The sequence below is a fragment of the Canis lupus genome, chromosome 10 (assembly GCF_011100685.1).
Source record: "Canis lupus familiaris isolate Mischka breed German Shepherd chromosome 10, alternate assembly UU_Cfam_GSD_1.0, whole genome shotgun sequence".
In the NCBI taxonomy this organism is placed as follows: Eukaryota; Metazoa; Chordata; class Mammalia; order Carnivora; family Canidae; genus Canis; species Canis lupus.
In genome coordinates, this window is record NC_049231.1 from 69,305,251 (window position 1) to 69,325,868 (window position 20,618).

The 20,618-nt window shown below is 49.5% G+C and overlaps 1 protein-coding gene across 1 annotated transcript in view; it reads left to right on the forward strand.

Moving 5' to 3' along the window:
* The window catches only part of ANTXR1 (ANTXR cell adhesion molecule 1), a 197,874-nt gene extending 179,599 nt beyond the window's left edge, over positions 1-18,275 (forward strand). Inside the window, exon 18 of the mRNA XM_038551488.1 lies at positions 14,297-18,275. Coding sequence (XP_038407416.1) covers positions 14,297-14,557 — 261 coding nt within the window. The 3' untranslated portion in view covers positions 14,558-18,275. The remainder of the gene's footprint in view (positions 1-14,296) is intronic.
* The last annotated feature ends 2,343 nt before the right edge of the window (positions 18,276-20,618 follow it).

The following is a 20,618-nucleotide window of genomic DNA, read 5'->3' on the forward strand; positions in this document are numbered from 1 at the left end:
TTTTTGCTCCGAAATGAAACCCAGATTTCGAACGCTATGAATTTTCCACCTCTGGTGTCTGGCCCAGGGCGGCCCGCGGCCGTGATGCTTCAGGGTTCTGACTCCGTGTCCTCCGGTCTCCATCGGAGGGGCCCTGAGCGGCGCCCCGGCGGGACGGCAGCAGCCCGCACCTGCAGCGCGGCCGCGTGCAAGCAGATCGAGGTGGTTCCCCCAGGCTGGGGCAGATCGCCCCGGGGAAGGAAGGACAAGTGAGGTGCCCACCTTCACGGCCCGAACCTAAGAGGCGAGCCAGGGCCGGGCCTGGGCCAGGGGCCCACCGGGCGAGCCCCCAGGTGCCGGGCCGCGGCAGGTCCTTCGGGCTTACGCGGCGTCTTCAGGAGGGGCCTCTAGGGATGATTAGGTCTCAGGTTAGGGGCTCGGCCGATCAGAAAGTCGGAGTAACACAGGTTTACACAGGAGAGAGCTCTTTTCCTCCCACACGTACCCCCTGGGAGAAGCTTCTGGGGTCGGGCCGGGGCTGCATCCCGCGGGCGTCCGGGCTCCCGCTGAAGGGAGGGCGGGAAAACGGGTGTGAAGGTCACGAGCCGCCTCTGCCGCGGTCACCTTTGGCGTCCTTGGGGAGAGGGTGCCAGCGACGACGACGGGGCAGCACGGCTCAGGCATCGGGCTAGGGGGAGGGCACAGAGAAGGCGCCGGGGAAGAGGACTGCAGCGGGGAAGGATGCAGAGGGGAGGGCTGTGGCGGGGAGGGTTGCGGTGGGAAGGGCTGACAGCGGAGAGGGCTGCAGCAGGGAGGGCTGACAGTGGGGAGGACTGCAGAGGGGAGGGATGCAGAGGGGAGGGCTGCGGTGGGAAGGGCTGACAGTGGGGAGGGCTGCAGCAGGGAGGGCTGACAGTGGGGAGGGATGCAGAGGGGAGGGCTGACAGTGGGGAGAGCTGTGGCGGGGAGGGCTGCAGAGGGGAGGGCTGCGGTGGGGAGGGCTGACAGCGGGGAGGGCTGCAGAGGGGAGGGCTGTGGCGGGGAGGGCTGTAGAGGGAGGGCTGCAGCAGGGAGGGCTGCGGCGGGAAGGGCTGACAGCGAGGAGGGCTGCAGAGGGGAGGGCTGTAGAGGGGAGGACTGCGGCCGGAGGACTGCAGCAGGGAGGGATGCAGAGGGGAGGGCTGCGGTGGGGAGGGCTGACAGCGGGGAGGACTGCAGAGGGGAGGGCTGACAGTGGGGAGGGCTGCGGTGGGAAGGGCTGCAGCGGGGAGGGCTGCGGTGGGAAGGGCTGACAGCGGGGAGGGTTACAACGGGGAGGCCCATGAGGAAGCCCATGGGGGAGCAGGTTTTGACTGAGGGGAGCCTGGGGAGGCGGGGCCCTTCTGCAGGAAATGCAGCCCAGGGCGACCGCAGGTGCCACGAAGGGGTAGGTGGAGGCCGGGAGGCTAGCAGGGAACCGTGCGGCAGGAAGCCTCAACCCAAGCAGATTCTCAAACCTATGGGGTTCCCGGGCCGACCCCAAGGAGCCATACCTCCTGCTGCATTTTGCCCTCGAGTCATTCCAGCCCAGAGGCTCATGTTGTTCAAAAGAGAGAGCTGAGGGGACGCCGGGCGGCTCCGTCGGTGGAGCATCTGCGTTCGGCTCAGGGCGCGATCCCGGGGCCCTGGGGTCCAGCCCCGTGTGGGGTCCCCGCTCTGCAGGGAGCCTACTCCCCCTCCCTGTGCCCCTCCCCACCGCTGCTCACACTCCCTGTCACATGCTCTCTCTCTCTCTAATAAATAATCTAAATTAAAAAAGAAAAAAAACACAGGTGGAGGGAGAAGCAGGCTCCATGCAGGGAGCCCAACGTGGGACTCGATCCCGGGTCTCCAGGATCAGGCCCTGGGCCAAAGGCAGGTGCTAAACCGCTGAGCCACCCAGGGATACCCCCAGCATCGATTTTTTAAGGCAAATACCTCCACGTAAATAAAATCATGATTATATTAATGATAGTTCTAAGTAGTCAGAACCATTTCCCTGGGGACGTGGACAAGGGCAGGGGGAATTTCCCTGAGCCTGTTCACTGGGAGAGAAGATTCTGAACAAAATTAGCTCATCCCGGGTCAGACTTCCACTCGCTCAGCAGGACCGTTCCCGCCGAGGCTCCTCCGAGGTGCCAGTTAAAACCAGTGGCTCTCTGGAGAAGCCACCGCCACAGGCTTAGCAGGACCCGTGGTGCTACAGGGGCCCCGGTGCCACCAAGGAAGAGGGGAGGGTCAATACCGATGGCTGGTTTCCTTTTAAAAAGCAAAATTAAGAAACAGTAGAGTATGCTGCCCGGGTCAGACCTTACAGACCTACTTCCTCTTGAGCCAACAAATATTTTTGACTAATGCCACCTCTCAAGGGTGCTCTCTGTGTCTCCGCACAGGTCTTCGCCTTGCTGCCCGGGGAGGGCTGAATTTTTATTTTTGTTATTTTTATTTTTTTATTAATTTATTTTTTATCCATGTTCAATTTTCCAACATATAGAATAACACCCAGTGCTCATCCCGTCAAGTGCCCCCCTCGGTGCCCATCCCCTAGTCACCCCCACCCCCACCCACCTCCCCTTCCACCACCCCTTGTTCGTTTCCCAGAGTGTCTCTCATGTCCTGTCTCCCTCTCTGATATTTCCCACTCATGTTTTCTCCTTTCCCCTTTATTCCCTTTCACTATTTTTTATATTCCCCAAATGAATGAGGCCATATAATGTTTGTCCTTCTCCGATGGGCTGAATTTTTAGAGCCAGTCCCCACTCACGGCACTTTGGCCGCCTAATCGCTTCTCCTCGATCTCCTTTCTCCACTTCTATTTCGTCTTCTTCTTTTATTAAAAATCGGCCTGACCTAGACAGATGCAGGTGACCGTGCCATGGTTTTATAATTAATGATGAGACTTGAAAGAGGGTATTTAAAGGGCAGAACGTGAAGGGCTGTAAAACAGTTCCCTGTGGCGTCGTGTGGGTCTCCGTCTCCGTTCGATGCAGCGGTTAATGGAACGTTAGAAGACGGTCCCGTCAGGTGGGCGATTTGAACGCGCGTGTTGCACGTGACTGCAGAACCCGGGCACACTCTCGTCGGCAGCCGGGGAGGGCGTGATGGGGTGTCTCGGGCGCAGCTCACGCGAGTCGGCTTGCGAGTGTGGAAATAGGCAAAGTCTTCCCCTTGTGGCAACAGGGTCCCCATTCCCCTCCCAGTCCAGCCTTCGCTTATCGTCGTAACAGCCTACACTTCACAATTCGTAGTGCGAGGCCATCTCAGGAAACAGAACGGGAAATGTGTGGTGGTTGCCTTTGGGGTCATATCCTTCTCTCATCCAGGGACCTCCTCTTTCTCCAGGGGGCCCTTGGAGCCTAGTGATGTGGGGTTCTAGCCAAGCAGGCAGTAAGTAGAGCACAGATCTGGATCTTTACCAGAAATTTTGGGAAGGGTGCCAAGTTAAGAGTCAGAAAAAAAAAGAAAAAAGAAAAAAAGGAGAAGCCTACAACAAGCACCATGTTCAGCTCCACAAACCAGGAACGGCCCTCCTGGACAAAGAGATGAGCTGCCGCGCGTTTCGGCGTCGCTCCGTAACCAACCACTCCAAAGCACGGTGGCTTAGAACAACGGTTTGCTGTTCTCTCTTATAGTTCCGTGGGCTGACCGGGATCAGCTGTGTAATTCTCCCTTGGCATCCCTGACGGAGTTGCAGTCAGAGAGTGGCTAGGGCTGGAGTCATCAGAAGGCCAACTGGGCTAGACGTTCAAGAAGGTGGCTCGCCTCACTCTTCTGTCCTCCGCGCTCCTCCGCGTGGAGTCGAGGATTGCAGAGCCCGGTACAGTGGAGGAGCCTGGAGGCTCAGGGCCTCAAAACCAGGAAGCAGAAAATTCCAGACTTCTTAATGTCAGGTTCAAAGCTAGCACAGCATCATTTCCATCAGATCCCATTATTCAGAATCGTTACAAGCCAACCCAGCATCGAGGGAGTAGAGAAACAGACTCTGCCTCACCATGGCCCCGCACCCAGGAGAGGGAATTAATGGCAGACACGTCTTTTCAGACAAGAGACCACCAAACAGGAAGAGAGTGTTTTTTAAAACAAAAGAAATTCTTTCTGCCTCCACTGCTCTGAGGGAGACCCACTCCCTACTGCCCTTGAGTGGCCCAATGACTAAGGAGCAAAGTAAAATTTGAGCAAATAGAATTGTTTAAAATATCTAGGGGGAATAGTTAATAAACCCACACCACCCTTAGACCTCAGGAGGGCAAGCAGATTACACAAACAATTTAGAGGCTTTAATCTAATAAAAAAAAAAATGACCAGTGAATACTTATTTAACAGTGCAGCCATCAAATTGAGAATTCATATTATTTTTAAAACTTGTAAAAATTGACTATAACTTAGGCAACAAAGGAAACCTGAAAAAGAAAAAGTAAAATAAAATAAGAAAGTATGATTTTTTTTTTATAGGCGACACACACAAAAAAGAAAAGGGCGGAAGTGAATAAGGGATTAAATATTTTTTTAAGCAATTAGAAGTTTAAAAGCCCTCATAAATTGATGTTGAGTCTGAGAAGAAATCAAAACTACCATTATGAGATTCTAGAAAATAATGACAATTGGAACACCACGATTAAAACTTGGGGGATTTGGAAAAATCATAGCCTTACATTTTTTCATTATTAAACAAGAAAAATGAAGATAAATGAGCCAAGTATTCAGCTAAAACTAAGAAAAGAGTGTGTAACAAATCCACAGAAAGCAGAAACAAGGTATCTATGAATATAAGAACAAATTAATGAAAATAAAGCAAAATCAGTAGAACTGAGAGGTAAATCTTAAAATATTTTTGGAAATGCTAATATCGTTGGCAAATCTTTGAAAGTCAACAAAAGTCAGAACATGCAAATATGTATAATATTAATGATTACAAAAGAGATATCACCAGGGACCCCTGGGTGGCTCAGCAGTTTAGTGTCTGCCTTCAGCCCGGGGCCTGATCCTGGAGTCCAGGGATCGAGTCCCGCGTCGGGCTCCCTGCGTGGAGCCTGCTTCTCCCTCTGCCTGGGTCTCTGCCTCTCTCTGTGTGTTTCTCATGAATAAATAAATAAAATCTTTAAGGAGAGAGAGAGAGAAAGAGAGATCACCACAAATAAGAATTAACCGAGAGAATTTCCGTTGTGCAAAGCACAAACCTACACAAATGCTTTAAAAATCTTGATAAAGGGATCCCTGGGTGGCGCAGCGGTTTAGCGCCTGTCTTTGGCCCAGGGCGCGATCCTGGAGACCCGGGATCGAATCCCACATCGGGCTCCCGGTGCATGGAGCCTGCTCCTCCCTCTGCCTGTGTCTCTGCCTCTCTCTCTCTCTCTCTCTGTGTGACTATCGTAAATAAATAAAAAATTAAAAAAAAATCTTGATAAAATGAATGGTTTTCTAAGAAAGGATAAATTATGGAAATGGACTCACAAAGAGTTCAAAACCTTAATAGGTCAATAACCTGTGGCAAAGACTTTTAAGTCTTTTAAGTTCTTTTTCAAAGAACTGCATTCTTGAAAAACAGCGTGTCTGGAATGATTGAGAGAATTTTCTCATGCTTTTAATGAACAAATAACCCTTATGCTATTTCATAAATATAGAATATATTAAAAATGAAAACTTCCCCGTTGCTTTTGTAAAGTTAACATAATCTTGATGAAAAATGAACAGCACACAACAAAAGTGGCCAATCTCACACATGAAATTGGATATAGAAATCCAAGTCAAAGATGAACCATTGATTCTAGAACTTTTCAGACTTTTATTGAAGGCGTGTTAGAGAAAATTAGAAGTTAGATGGATTCTTATTGTCCAATAAAGAATTTAATAACTGCATTTGGAGCTTCCATGTGATAGAAGATTATGCAATCATTGCAAATCATACTGAAAATGGCAGGGGAGAAATAGTCCCAGTATATCTATTACAAAATTTTTGTATAGAATGATTCCCATTTTTCTAAATATATGCACCACTCGTGTGTGGGGGGGGGGGAGTCTGAAAGGATAAGAACAACATGGTAACGCTCTGAGTGTTAGAACTTAAAATTCTTTTCTCCTCTTCTTCCTTCTTTTGTACATTTTCCAAATTTTCCACAAAGAAAATATAGAACTTTTCTTTTTTAAAAGATTTTTTTTATTTTTTTCATTGAGAGGGAGAGCGTGCACCTGAGCAGTGGGGAGGTCAGAATGAGAGGGAGAGGCAGGCTCCCCACTGAGCAGGGAGCCTGATGCAGGCCCTGGAATCATGACCTGAGCCCAAGCAGATGCTTAACAGACTGAACCACCCAGGCGCCCTGAATTTTATTCTTTTTTTTTTTTTTGAATTTTATTCTTAAATAAGTCTTAACTGCATAGTAGTGATCCTTCACAAGTCCCATGCCTGCACCTGTCCCACAAAAGATGAGCCATATTTATTCCTGCCCCTTCATTTTCCTCGTTTCCTCTTGTTACCAAATATTTCCTCTCCGCTTTCATCTTACCCCTGGTTTTGGCCTCCGAAGAAGTTATTATGGAAAGTGCGCCAGCACGTGTGTCAGCAAAATGAATCAAACAACTGAAAGAGTTGACCTTGGATCCTTTCGCATGAACAGCACATAAAAGGCAGGCTGCCGTATGAGATTTATAGGCAGGGCACGTGTGAGGCAGAGGGAAGGCAGTCGAGAAGGACTCTGGCCTCTCCCCTCACAACACACCCTTCCCATTGCCCTCCGCCGGCTCCTGCTGCGGGGAAGGGGAAAGAAGCAAGACAGGGGTCTCTATGCCATTTCATCCCCGTCGTGGAACTGGGCCGTGAACGAATGTGCCAAACAAAGAGCCAGAGAGTATGGGGGCTTCGTTTCAATGATGGACCAAAGCTTGAAGCGTAGGGTTCAAAGACAGTGGAGAAGTTGAGGTGGCGGGAAGAAATGCAAAGGGAGCCAGGGCCCGCATGCCGAGGAACTTGGACATTTTCCTACAGACGGTGAGGAGGCCTTGAAGCGTTTAAGAAGACAACTTTGTGTTTCCCTGTGTATATGTTCACCTACATATGGAGCTAGAGATCTTGTGTACGTGTACAAACATCCATATGCACGTGCATGCACACTTGCATTTATGTGTGCGTGTGTAGAGATCTCATATGGGAACCAAAATATAACTGGGAAAAGGGAAAGGCTGAGGACAGGGAGGCCCAGATTACAGAAGGTAGAGTGACATGAGGGTAGGGAGGGGTGAATGGGTATGAGGGGTCGTTTCGAGACAGAACCAGAACTCTACTTCTCCCTGACTTTGCAGAAGACAGCCAGCACCCCCCCCCACCCCCCGTTCCCACTTTGATCCCTTCTGTTCAAAGGATCAACCCTAACTGACTGCCTCAGTGGGGAACTCAGTTCTGATTCCAGATTCCAGAAAGAGAGAATCTCATTGGCCTAGTTCGGGTTAGGTGCCGGCTGCTGGCCAGCGTCACGGAACGCAGATGTGGTTGCTAGGGTCCATTTGTTTGCAGGATTGATTGACCCATGCCTCTCTTTACCTGTGGACTGTATTTTTCAAGGGAACCAGGGCTGGTTTTGGTTGCTCATCATTGAATTCAACACCTTAGAAGGTGTCCAGAACATAGCCAGCCCTCGAAAACCATGTGTCAAAAGGACGAGTGTACACATAACAAATGGAGAGCAGTATAGGTGGGATGGGGGGCACTATGAAGTCACCTAACCCAGCCCTCCCGCCATTCATTACTCAGTGTCTCATTTATCACTAGAGCACCGACTTCAGCAGGATTACGTCAATTGCCTTCAATACACCAGTGAGCTTTTGTGGTCTAGCCTAAGAACCAACCCCCATTTACAGGAGTGACTTAAGTGAGAAACTATGCTCCTAATCCTAAACAACTGACTTAAGACAAGCTTTAGAAACCCCATCCGTTTGTAACTTGAAAAATACCTCCAAACCCGACAATCAATGGAAGAACGAGGCTAGAGAGAAAAGGTATTTGTCAGAAGAAAGTTGGCACGCATGTTACACTTTTTCCATCTGATTATTTTCGTTTTCTTCCTGTGAAATCCACTTTCCTTAAGTGACCTCTGTTCATAGGAAACTATTTGGTTTAATCTCTGGGAGCCATAGCATATTTTTAACTATCTCCCGAAGCCAGCTCCCTCTCCAATGAGCGTGCCTGATACCCAAACAGATGTTTTATAACACTCAGCACACATGAGCTCACCACTGGCAAGTCTTTTGCACACAATCAGCCCACAGCTCTTCTCACATCTCGCCGGTCATGCCACAAACCCAAATTCGGGACTCGCAGGCGAGCTTGAGTTCTTACCACGGTAACCAAAGAACAGAAGATGGAGGGTCCAATTCTGAATTTTCTACTTCTTAATATTTTTAATAAATCTAATGATGAACCAAAAACTGCACAATAGAAAGCATTTGGCCAAATTCAGTAGTATAAAAAGACTGGCTGTCCCAAAAGACATCAGACTACGGTAATCTGAGTAAAAGGCTCAAAAGCAACTCCAGTTTTGGCGGCGCTATGAAATATTAAGGCCTGAAAGGCCCGTGGGTGTTGTTGAGCTAATGCAACAACTTTATTTTTTATACATCAAGAAGCTTAGACCCATAGAGCGGAAGTGATTTACTCAAGGTTTCACAATGAGTGTGTTAGTCGTACAACTGGTGGTCCAAACTCTGCCTCCCAGCCCTGACCCACAGAGCACACAACAGCCCCACACCACCGGTTCCCTGTCTCTCTTCTCCGTGGACCATCAGTGTCTACGGCTCAAAACCAGGAAGAAGCCGGAACCCAGCCAACGAGATCTTTCATCTTTCATGACTATGCCGTGATTGTTCAGAATGTGTCACCTCCAATTTAGGCAAAGAGTTTTGTTGAAGGATAGTTTCATCTGATAAATCAATCAAAAGTAACCCCCAAAAAAGTTTTTTGAAAGGGAACGTGTTGGGGTGCCTGGGTAGCTCAGTGGTTGAGCATCTGCCTTTGGCTCAGGTCCTGGGATCGAGTCCCACATGGGGCTCCCGGCATGGAGCCTGCTCCTCCCTCTGCCTGTGTCTCTGCCTCTCTCTCTCTGTGTCTCTCATGAATAAATAAATAAAATCTTTAAATAAATAAACAAATAAATGTAACATGTTAACATGTCTAGTGTGGAAATCAAGGGAAGCACGTAGGATTCTTGCCAGCCCTTCCCCAAGAGCCTAGAAGATAGACAGCCCAAAGAGACCATGAGGGGGTGACTGAGGAGACCTAAATTCACAACTGCAAGCTCATGGACCTTTGATCCTTTGAGAACCTGAACTTGCAGGGAAAAATCTGAGCTAAGAAGGCTTGCTCCACCTCAGAAACCCTCAGGGATCTAAGCAGTATTTGTTGAGCACCAACTTAAATTTGAACCTATAAATATCTCCAGAGGAGAAGACCCAGAGGCCATCTCAGAGACACTCAGCCACCAGTTGGGGAGCAACGTTGAAGCGGAGAAGGATGCCAAATGGCATATTATATTCTCACAAATTTTTGCGGGGGGCTCAGCGTGGGCCAAGTTGGACATCCTGCAATCAGGAGGCAAAAAGTAATTGAAAGATGTAGGCGAGGACCAAATCACAAAGAGCCGTACATGCCATCAGAGGTGTCTGGGTTTTATTCTAAAGATAATGGGGAGTCATTGAAGGATTTTGAGCTGGGCATTGAATTGACCAAACTTGTGTTCTGGAAAGATCTCTTGACAGCTATGTCAAGAGTTGATGGATTGTGGCCAGGAGCTATATTATGTGATTCTATCTACAAGTGATTCAAGAAAAGATTTGCTTTTTTAGTCTCTATTCAGGATAACAGGGAACAAGGATGAGTGGCGAAGGCAAGCAGAGCCGGTTGCAGTCCTACGTCTGCCCTGTACTGCTGTGTCATCTTGGGCACCATATATAAATAAGCCTGAGCCCTCGGTCTCATTTCTACACAGTGAAAATAATGAATAAAAATGACACGCCTGGACCTTTCCAATAATCCTCTCAACACCATTAGGTTCGGTCCAATCAAAATGGCATTTTCCAGCCTAGGAGAAAAGCCACCTCGCGTCCTGCTAAGCCACCACTTAGCAGGAGATATTCTTGCATTTTCTTCTTAGAATTTAACCAGAATATTTTGTTGCTAATGTGTGAAAATAATTGGCACCCGTACTTTGTAAATGAGCGAGCCGAGGTAAACTGAGGTCAAGGCCAAATGTTGGATTCGAATCAAACCACCCAAAAACAATACTGCAAAGAATTTAACTGGGTTGCAGAGACCAGTGTGCGAACCAAGAGCTCCGGTCGCCCTAGCAACCTTTTAAGCAAACACTGGTGCAGATTTGCTGGCATATGTGACACTGAGAACATCTGGCCTCTCTATTATCCTCTCACAAGCAAAAAATGATGTCGTGTAAACTGATCTTTAGGCCAATTATATGGTCTAAGTGTTACAGTGTTTGTGTTGGCTCCTCTGGTTCCAGGTTTTAAGAACTTAATTTGTAGCCACACCCTCCCTGAAGTCCTAATTGCATCTTACTGTAACCGACCCCAGGGACTCGTCCCTGCCAGGTCTGCACCTTTCTTCAGGACGATAAGTACGTGTAAAGACATCATCGGCCAACTGTGTGTGCAAAGCATGGTGGGAGGTCCTATAAGCATCAGTTACAGCAGTTTGGTGCCGCGGGAGGCGTGGAGAGAGTGCGCGAGACAGGGGGCTCCGGGGCCTGCTCCCGTCACGTGTTGGGTGCCACAGTCTCCCCTCTATACCAGCTTTGTTCTGGAAGCCAGGTGTGGAGTGTGGAGGCTTCAGGCTGCAGCTCACTTAGAAGGCACTAAACTGGCAGTCGGAAAACCCGATACTACCTCCAACCGGCCTTCCTACCCTAGAGCCTAGACAAGGTCATCATTGTGTCCGCGCATCTGTTGCTCCAGCGAGACTCCACTCCGTTCACGAACTCCATGCGGCAGGCACCACTCCAAGGCCTTCATCAGCACTGATTGAGTTAATCCTCATAATGGTTCTAAGCAGCAGGCGGTACCATGGCACTCGGTGGGGGCACGGAGGAGACTGCGGGCTTGCCCCCCACCCGGTCCTGGCTGCTTACTAAGAGCTCGGGGCTGCTGCGCTCAGCTCTAGTGGGTGGGGTGTCTAGTGGGCCATGGCTGGTGCTCCAGAGCGGGAAACCCATGGGTGCAGCCCTGGACTATTACTGACCCCAGGAAAGGGGCCTCTTCCCACCCCACCCCCATCCCTCTGTGGCTATGGCCAAGATGTGCGACTGGAGGGAGGTCTTTCTCCCTCCTCACTCCGACCCCCACCTCCACAGCCGACAGATCGATGGGAGGGTGAGGCCACCTTTTCTTCTGTGGATCCTTTCACACGTTACTGAGGACATCCAGGGATTCTGATCTGGGTTATAAACAAACGCCTACTGGTAGAAGAAGGCTGGGAGGGCCCCATTTCATCTCTGGACAGAACAGTCTCTGGTAAAAATAGTAGCGTCACAGTGTGTGAAATAAGTCAACGGGCCTTGAGTTAGCCTGCCTTGTCCCTGCTGCAGCACCCCCGTCGGGGAGGGAGCCGAGGGGTGGCCAGCCCTCAGGGAGATGTGAAGCCATATGGGGACACGACCCCAGGCACCGGTAGCTCCATCCTCAGGACCAGCGTTCTCCTTCATCCACGGAGGAAATGAATCTTCCGAGCCCCTTTGTCTGAGTTAGCACGTCTAGGAACAAAGGGCAGACCATGTAGTACAGTAAATCCCGACTCTGAGTTGTCCGTCACAGGAATTTATCACAGATGGTAATCATTAGGACTTTCACATTCTTCAAGGAAAGAGCTTTATCCAGAATTATAAATAAACTATTCCCAGGGCTTCAATTTATAAAGCTGTGCTAAAAAACAAAATTCAGCTGAATAAAATTTAAAGATCTTAGTGGCTTTCCTTAGCAGTTCATGGATCGGGCTGCAGCCCACCTAGCAAATAGAAAGGAGCTCCGGGGAGATGGACGAAGTGGGGGACTTTTATAGGCAGAAGCAGGGGGCGGGGGCAAGGACAGGGAGAGAGCGGGTTACCTCATCTTTCCTTGGGGGACAGACGGGGCCTTCGAGGCAGGTTACCTCACTAATGCTGAACTGGGAAATCCCAGATTGAGGAGTTTAAGATGACATTTCTGGGAAAGTTTGAAATGGAAAGGGAAGTTTTCCCTAACTGCGGTTAGGGTAGGTATTGAGTCTTGCTTTGCCGACCTGGGCCTTAGCACAAGCGACTCCATTTGAGGCCTGTTATCTCTCCCTGTTTAATAGCTGTGAAAGAGGGCTGCTTGGACACGGGGATCTATGGCCCTGGGTTGCAAAGTCAGCCTAACCCGTGAAAGCTCGGCATTGATCCGGGAGTTCCGGGCTATGCTGCCAGAAGATGGGAGCTGATTTCTGTGGTTACTGGGCCCCCAGTCAGAAGCTAACAAGGTTAGGCCCTGGTTCAATCTCGTGAAATGCAAGCTCAGAGGAACCGGGGTGCTGGCACCTAAGACGGCATTGTGATCCCTAAACCAAGAGCGGAGCAGTGGAAGGCTGCTGCCTTCCGGAAGTTTCTCGTCGGGTCTCAGGGAGGAAGGCACTCACCCGTCAAACAACTGCCGTTTGCAGGCTCCTGTGTGCAGCATAGACCATAACTAGAGACCTCGGGGGGCTTGTGTCATCAGGGAAGGATGCATGGAGGGAAGGGGCTGGCTCAGGACTCGGATGAGTGGGGAGGGCGTGCGCGAGGCAAGGTTTGCTCGCCCCCCCCCCGGCCCCCACAGACGTGTGTCGTGTGTCTGCTGTGACCCTCAGCCGAGCCCCGTCTCCAGTCACTGCCTGTATCTCCCGCGGTGAGACACACTCTCTTCATTGCCCCTCGGCCCTTCCTCCGAAGGTGGAAGAGGGGAGCTCTGGCCTCCGTGGACACATCCCACCCGGCAGGTGCCGTGGGAGGGTGTCCACCCTGGAGGGTGCGGGTGTGCGCTGCGTGGGGTGAGGAGGAGCAGGAGGGGGAGGAAGGGCCTGGCAGCCTGAAGGGAGAGGGAGCCCCTTCCCGGCCTCCTTGAGGGGGGACACGCAGGAGAGGGGACAGGATGACGCAGGTACGGGCAATCTGCAGGGAGGCCAGCACCCCACAAGGTGGTCCACGTCCCACCCAGGCAAGGCGGGAGGCTCTGAAGCAAAAAGTGAGGGGGCCCAGGCACCGGCAGGAGAAGGTCATGGGTGGGCAGGACTGGCAGGAGAGCTGAGAGGGGACACCACCCGGCGGGAGGGCAGGGAGGGCCAGGGCCGGCACACACTCCGGACTGTGTAGAGGCCGCTGCGGGGGCCCTGGGTCATCAGGGGAGGATGGGGCCAGGGCCCAGGGGGGACGGAAGCGGGAGTGAATCACGGTAGGAGGTCCCCAGCCTGTGTTTCTTCAGAACCCAAGGTGCCTGAGCAGGTGCAACAGCACCCACGGGCGGAAGAGGACCTCCCCAAGCAGGGCAGGGGCGGGTGGGCGGGGGAGGCAGAGCCCTGGGGAGCACGGGGGCTGCCTCCTAATCTTCCACTCAGCTCCCAAGGCCCAGGGGCAAAGGCTGGGGACAGGCACGGGCACGAGGGCCCCGCGACAGTGCAGGTCACGGCCCGTCTTGGCCCGAGCCGCAGGGTAGGGGGAGCTGCGCTGGGGCCTCCGTCTGCTCCCAGGAGCACACCTGAAATCATGTGAAACAGGTCCCCTTTGTTCAAAAAACGTGGAGACCCCTCCTCAGGAGGCCTTCTATGGTGCAGAAGGAGGGACAGGGGTTCTGGAGCCGATCTGGGGTTCGAATCGCCAGCCCCAGCCCTTCCTGGTTGTGTGGCCTCTTGGAAAAGAGGTTTAACGTTTTGGAGCCTCAGTTTCCCCATCCAAGAAACAGAACTTGTGATAACGGTACCTGGCCGGCAAGGCTGTTGGGGACATTACGTTTGATGACCTCTGCACACAGCTTGACCCCACGCATCCAGTTAAGGTCGATTCCCCCCTTCCTCCTCCTCCTCCTCCTCTTTGAGAGAGAGACTCCAGGAAAATGAATTCTCAGAATTTCGCAACACAGTCGGCCCAGAAATAAGGAAACGGGGCTCCGTTTGCTGTCAGGGTCTACGGGAGGCCAGCAGGGCACATCAGAGCCCGCGACCGCTTCCCCCGCGTCTCATGGCTGCCCACCGAGCTTGCCACCCTCCCTGCCGCGAACAGCCAGCGTGGGCTCACATTCCTTCTCTCTGATTCTCTTACAGGGGCGCTGCATCAACTTCACCCGGGTCAAGAACAACCAGCCTGCCAAGTACCCCCTCAACAACGCCTACCACACCTCCTCACCGCCTCCTGCCCCCATTTACACCCCCCCACCCCCTGCACCCCATTGCCCTCCTCCACCCCCCAGTGCTCCCACCCCTCCGATTCCATCCCCACCGTCCACCCTTCCCCCTCCCCCTCACGCCCCACCTCCCAGCAGGGCGCCACCCCCCTCCCGACCTCCTCCCAGGCCTTCTGTCTAGAACCCAAAGGTCATGCTCTGGGTTCTTAGAAACTTTGGGGAGGAGGCTACTCTGTGGTGTTAGAATAAGTCTTTCCAGTTAGGGGAGGCTTCTGCTTTGGAAATGAGTGGTGACAAAGCCCACTGACCTTCACACAGCTTAAAAATTGGTTTGTAACACCAGTACATCGACAATCGTGATCCGCAGAAAGAAACAAATTTTGAAATGCCTGAGAACAAATGATGAGGCACCTACAGTCACAATTCTAGCCAGCCAGCCATCACCTCTAGAAGGTTCCGGAGACCGTGAAACTGCCGAGATGCTCTTAAATGGGATTGGGTCTCATGGAGACCAATGATAAAATCATTTCTCTGAGGGTGAAACGCAGAGTCGGATGCATGAGCAATACCATTGCTGGGTTTCTAAATGCTGCCTTCCCTTCTCCACTCCACCTCCATCACTTGACCCTGGACCCTTGGCCTAGGAACCAAGGAATCCTCACCCAAGCAGGTGAAAACCGTTTGCCTACAACTTTGGGAAAAGCTGGGGGTCCCCACTGTGGCAAGAAACTCAACACCAGGCAGGTAACCAAAAGCACGTTCGCTTGGGATTTGCAGAGGAGTAAAAACATATGCCTTCTTTTCCTTTCAAATTCTCCCCGTGTCCAAGTGAGGAAGAGAGCAGGTGTTTACGGATGGAAAAAGGTATGTTGCCACGTTGCTGTGTACGTGAAATCAGGTGTGTGCATTGACAGGCGAGTACTGGTGGGAGCATCAGACAGTTTCTAAGATCCACAGGCGTCAGCGGCTAGAGGTGGCTGGCCCTGGCCCAGCGTGGTCCCCTCAATCAAAAGACCAGGCATTGTGGAAGAGCAACCTGTTAATGGTTCGTGCTAAAAATCAAGATTCAGCCTCAGTTTAAGTCACTTGAGATACAAAGAAGTGACTGACCCCATTTTCCGGAGACAAATGGCGTCACCAGCACCTACTATACAGTCTCACTGGGTTTTTTTTCTTTCTTTCGTTCTTGGTAAAGTTGTGTACCAGAGATTTCTAGGTAGAGTTGAGAGACCATGGTCCTAACATGACATGGAAACCATCTCCAGGTTCTTTCATTAACCACAGAAAAGCCATGTATGTGTAGATGCAGATGTACTTCTCCTTGGCTTTTCAGCATGCTCACACATATAAGCTGTCCACCCAGGAGGAATATACTAGATGTTCTGCTTGAAGTTCCCGCCAGGCCTGGGGTCCACCCCATTCCTCCGAGGCTTTCTGAATCTGTTGTCGCCAGTGAGCCCTACAGTCACTTTCTAAACATTGGGCTTCGCCATCCAGGGTGAAAACAGAGGGCCACTGTTGAGGGCCTCCTGCACCACCCTATTCAAAATTATCTCCCCCTCCAGCTTTCCACAGGTCCTAAAATTCCTCTCCCAAACTGCGCAGAGTCTTAAAGAACATAAAATAAATATAAACTTAGTGCTTTGGGTTATGGTCTCCCAAAGATGCTCCAAGAACGCATCACGCCAGCCTGATCCTTGCTCTTTGCTTAGAACAGAGACGTAAGGACATGGCGTGTGTCCCATCAGAACCAACTCGGTAATCACGGCACTATCCATGGAGCCTGACCATTTCTTCCCAGACCTCACACCGTGACTCTAAACAGCCCCCGTTCATCAGTCAGAATTGAGAGAGAGAGATAAGCTTTTTTTTTTTCAATTCCCACTTAGAAAGTGGAAACAGAGGAATTGCACAGAGGACTGGGGGATCCTTGGGCATAAGAGGTGCAGACAGGGGAACACAGAGGCAGGCGGAGTGTCTTAGTGGGGGACCACAGTGCCAATGGCAAAGGACACTTCTCCAAGTGTACCTCAGACCCAGCCCTCTCCAGCCCGCCACTCCCAGTCGCCCCACCTTCTCGTAGAGCTAACATCAGAGATGGTTTCCAGGACTTAGGAAAGCAACCCCCCCTCTGCCACCCCCTCAACCTGGCCTGTATTGTCTATTTTCTAGAACACTAGGCTTCTTCTTTAGCATAGTCCCCCATGAAGCCGGGGCCACAATGTCTCAGCCGCCTGCAGTGACATTGCTGGACTCCGGAAGACCATTCCACGGGAGAATGGGTTCCCCAGGCTCACAGCGTAGAGACGTTGAGCCCATGGCAACTGTTTTGACTGCTGGCAGTGCAAAACAGTCCACCCCACGCCACTGCCGCACGGCCCACCGCGGCCGCGAGAAGGTCCAAGCCAAGACGCCAACGTTGCATGAGATGGCGGGCATCAAGTGACAATGCGACATTCCGATCTCAGCGGCACATCAGTCAGAAGCCCTGTGCAGTTTCCACGATGTTGTGGGGGAACTTTTTGATGAATAGGGAACTGCAACTATATGATGATTTCGCAGAGGATTAGCAGGGTTTGTCCTACGCTGACTCATCGTGTCATCCCTAGTCATTTAGAACTACAGTTGAGAAGGTGAGACCTCTAGACTGTATGGATACGGCAATAGTGGGCTAGTCCAGACAAGAAAATTCTTTAGCTGGTTTATAAAATCCATCATACTTGTATCATTCCCTGTAAAAGGCAGCAGACATATGATTGTGATCAGGAAACTGCACAATTTTTTTTTTCAACCCCCATGTTATTGTCCTTGTGAAGTTTTTTTTTTTTTAATAAAAGCCAACTTTTCGTTGTATATATTCGTATTCCATGTGTTAGATGGAAGCATTTCCTATCCAGTGTGAATAAAAAGAACGGTTGTAGTAAATTATTATAAAGCCAATGATATTTCATGGCAGGTTTTTCTACCAAGCTGTGCTTGTTGGTTTTTCCCATGACTGTATTGCTTTTCTAAATGTACAAATAGTTACCGGAATGACGAGACCCCTGTTTGCACAGCATTAATGAGAACGTTGAGTTCTGTGGTCCCCTCCGTCAAAGACCAGCTCACAAACGGTTTCTGGCCCAGAGCTTCGCACATCCTCCAGGGAGACTGTAAAAGTTCTCTCTTTCACCAAGATGAAGAACAGAGCAGGTGGACAAATTAATCAATAGACTTGGAGATCTGGCCATGGGTCACCTCGCTGTACCTGTCACTGAAGTGGGCCCAGGTGATTGGATGTCTCATAAACACTAGAGTCCAAACACTGTCGGGTGAGAAAAATCCATCAAAGAACCAGGAAAAAATAGTAGTAATTATGAGATAGTGAGCAAGTTTCAGCCCAATGCCAACTCAATAGAAACAATTAATGCTGTGTAAAATGGGTTGACTTAGCTTGCGCACTCCATGAGGATATATGCAGTAAACAGCCCGCTCATGCACATCGGGTGGGAATGGGGTATGCTAGTCAATTGCCTTTCCTAGTTATCTGAGCTCTACTATATTATTGTACGTGGATAACCAATTTAAAAGAATTAGAATATGATTTTTTTAAATGCATTTAACATTAAACTCTTCTTCTAATCCTTTCCTCTTTCTGTGATAATTCAGAAGACAGTTATGGATCTTCGGTGAGTCATTGTTATAAAAAATCAGTTATCACTGTACCTATAGGAGCCTGGGCTAACCCTGCGCGATGACAAACTCTGGAAGTTGCTTTTTTAAAAAAATTAATAATAATAATAAATTCCTAAAAATCATCTCTTTTACTGGTTCTTCGTCTCTTTGTTTATAAAAATGAAGTATAGATTGTTAAAGTGCTTAACATCTTGATGATAATAAAATGACCGTTGCTATGCAAATTCAACTGCATTTCGCAAATCGTTATTGTTTTTCCACGGAGCTCTTCACTGTCTTCATCACTGTCATTTGTTTCTTCAGCTGTCCTGCGTTCGAGATACTCTTTATTTCCAGCCAGAGTTTTACCATTTAAAAAGTAATCCAAGCTAAATGAAAAGATAAAGTAAAAAGTGGAGACAGAGGAGCCCTCAGGAAAAAAAAAAAATGCACGGGATCAGTTAGGATTGCGTCTGGCTGCCCCGTCCCGAGATCTGTGGCCATGACTGATTGGACTCAGAGCAAGGACTCCAGAGGTTTGCAGCTGCTCAAAAAACCAGGCAGCGTTACACATGTGCTGCAGTACATACCCTTCCTTCTGTATACACCTCAAAACATTTTTATTACATCTGCCATTCTGGCACAAATCATTTTTTTCTCCTTGGCAGCTTCAAGTCAGCCCCTCCTTTTAAATTTTCTGTAGGTAAACGAGCGTCTCTTGCTAGCTCCTGAGTTTGTTTTCTCATGAGCCTTCATTAAGCCTCCAACGTATCTTTAACTGGAATAAAACCATCTGCAAACAGAAAATCCATGCCACGACTTTTTCCAAGACTGCAGGAGTATTTACTTTTTAATAGCCTTTTGGGCGCATGCACATTTTTAAATCACATCCTTAATCGTTAAATGATTTTGAGATAACCGGCAACGATTTGGAAAGAAAAAGAAAATTTGGAGCCCTACCTCACTCCTTACCCAAAATTAATTTCAGCTGTGTTTCATTTAAGTGTGACAAATAAAATAAGGCAAGTACTAGACGTGGAAAAAATGTTTATCATATGAATTTTTAAATCCTACATATTGCTGACATTACCAACCTTCTCATGAAATCGCTTCAACTACCCTGAATAAGCCTCCAATGTATTAAGTTGGACAAACAAAGGAACCTTTACAGACAGAAATAAGGTCATTGATCAGGTGCTGACTGTGAACTTGAGCAGGAGATCTACAATTTTTCATCCACTAGATCCAATTTTTCCCAATTTTCCTCTCTGGAGTCTCACTTAGGTGTGGAACAGTCAATACAAGCCTTCGGCCTTCTAAGTACATTCCAAACAAGTGCTCACAGTAACCAAGCGTTGGGTACAAAGCTAGAGAGTTGGCATATGCAAAACAGATGAGTTTATTCAGATTACAATGTATTATGTTGACCTGAGCCACCACATCTCCATCCAGTTTACACCTAAACGAGCTAGAAGCCCTATAATTCCATTAGGCGTTCTCACCTCTTCTTTTTATTCAACATTCAAGTGGTCACTTAATTATATAGACTCTTCCTTCTCTATGAAAAGTGGGACCATTTTAATTTCTGGAGTTCGAAACTGCAACATCTCCTTTATTTAACGTTTTAAATGTCATTTCACAATGTACTTATAAGGCAAGAGCAACCACTAACAAAATTCCCCCTAAATCACTTGAGAGCTCAAAGTTCTGCTGAAAGATGTCCAAGCAGGGGCGCCCGGGTGGCTCAGTTCGTTGAGCATCTGACCCTTGGTTTCCGCTCGGGTCATGATGTCCAGCTGGGATTGAGCTCCCCCCAGCACAACCCTTCAGGCTCCCGTTCAGCGAGGAAGTCTGCTGGGTTCTCTCTCCCTTTCCGTCTCCCTCTACACCTCCCCACACACACCTGTTCACACTCCCGCCCGCTGTCTCTTTAAAATAAATCTCAAAAGAAAAAAGTTCATTTATTTGTGCACATTCAGTACCTTAGCCAGCATCTTCAGTTGCTAGTTGCTTATAAACATTAAAAGGAATGAAACTCATAAAAGACATTTGCTTTTGTGTAGTGAAGTGGTTTGCATTCTTGCAAAACATTTTAAAAGTAAAGATGTTGGGTCTGAGTGCTACGAGTCCAGAACACATTCATTTTCTTTTGAAAGAGAAGTCATAAGAGAGGAGACCTCTCAGCCACCCATCACCAGCCTCTTTCAAAAATGCATCCCCAAGAGCCGTGAAAAACTTACAGCCCCCGTCTTCACATTTTTTTAAACAATGCAAGCACTTGGACACCCCCGCCCTGTGACCCGCACCCCCACTCTGCAGGAGACACAGTGCCTGCTTTTTACTTAGTTTTACTCTTGAAAGTAGTTACAGGGTACCTATAGATTCTGTAAGAAACCGGCTTGAAATCACCAATAATCTGCATTTCCAACCAAGATCTCGTAGACAGAGGTGAATATTCCACATGAAAGCAAAAAGTGGTTTGTAGATAAAGGTGATGCCGAACCTCTGACATTCATCTGAAATTGCAGTAACAGGCTTCTCCCCAGCCAGGGTGGATCCCAAACAGAGAGCAGCCTCTGTCCCTGCAG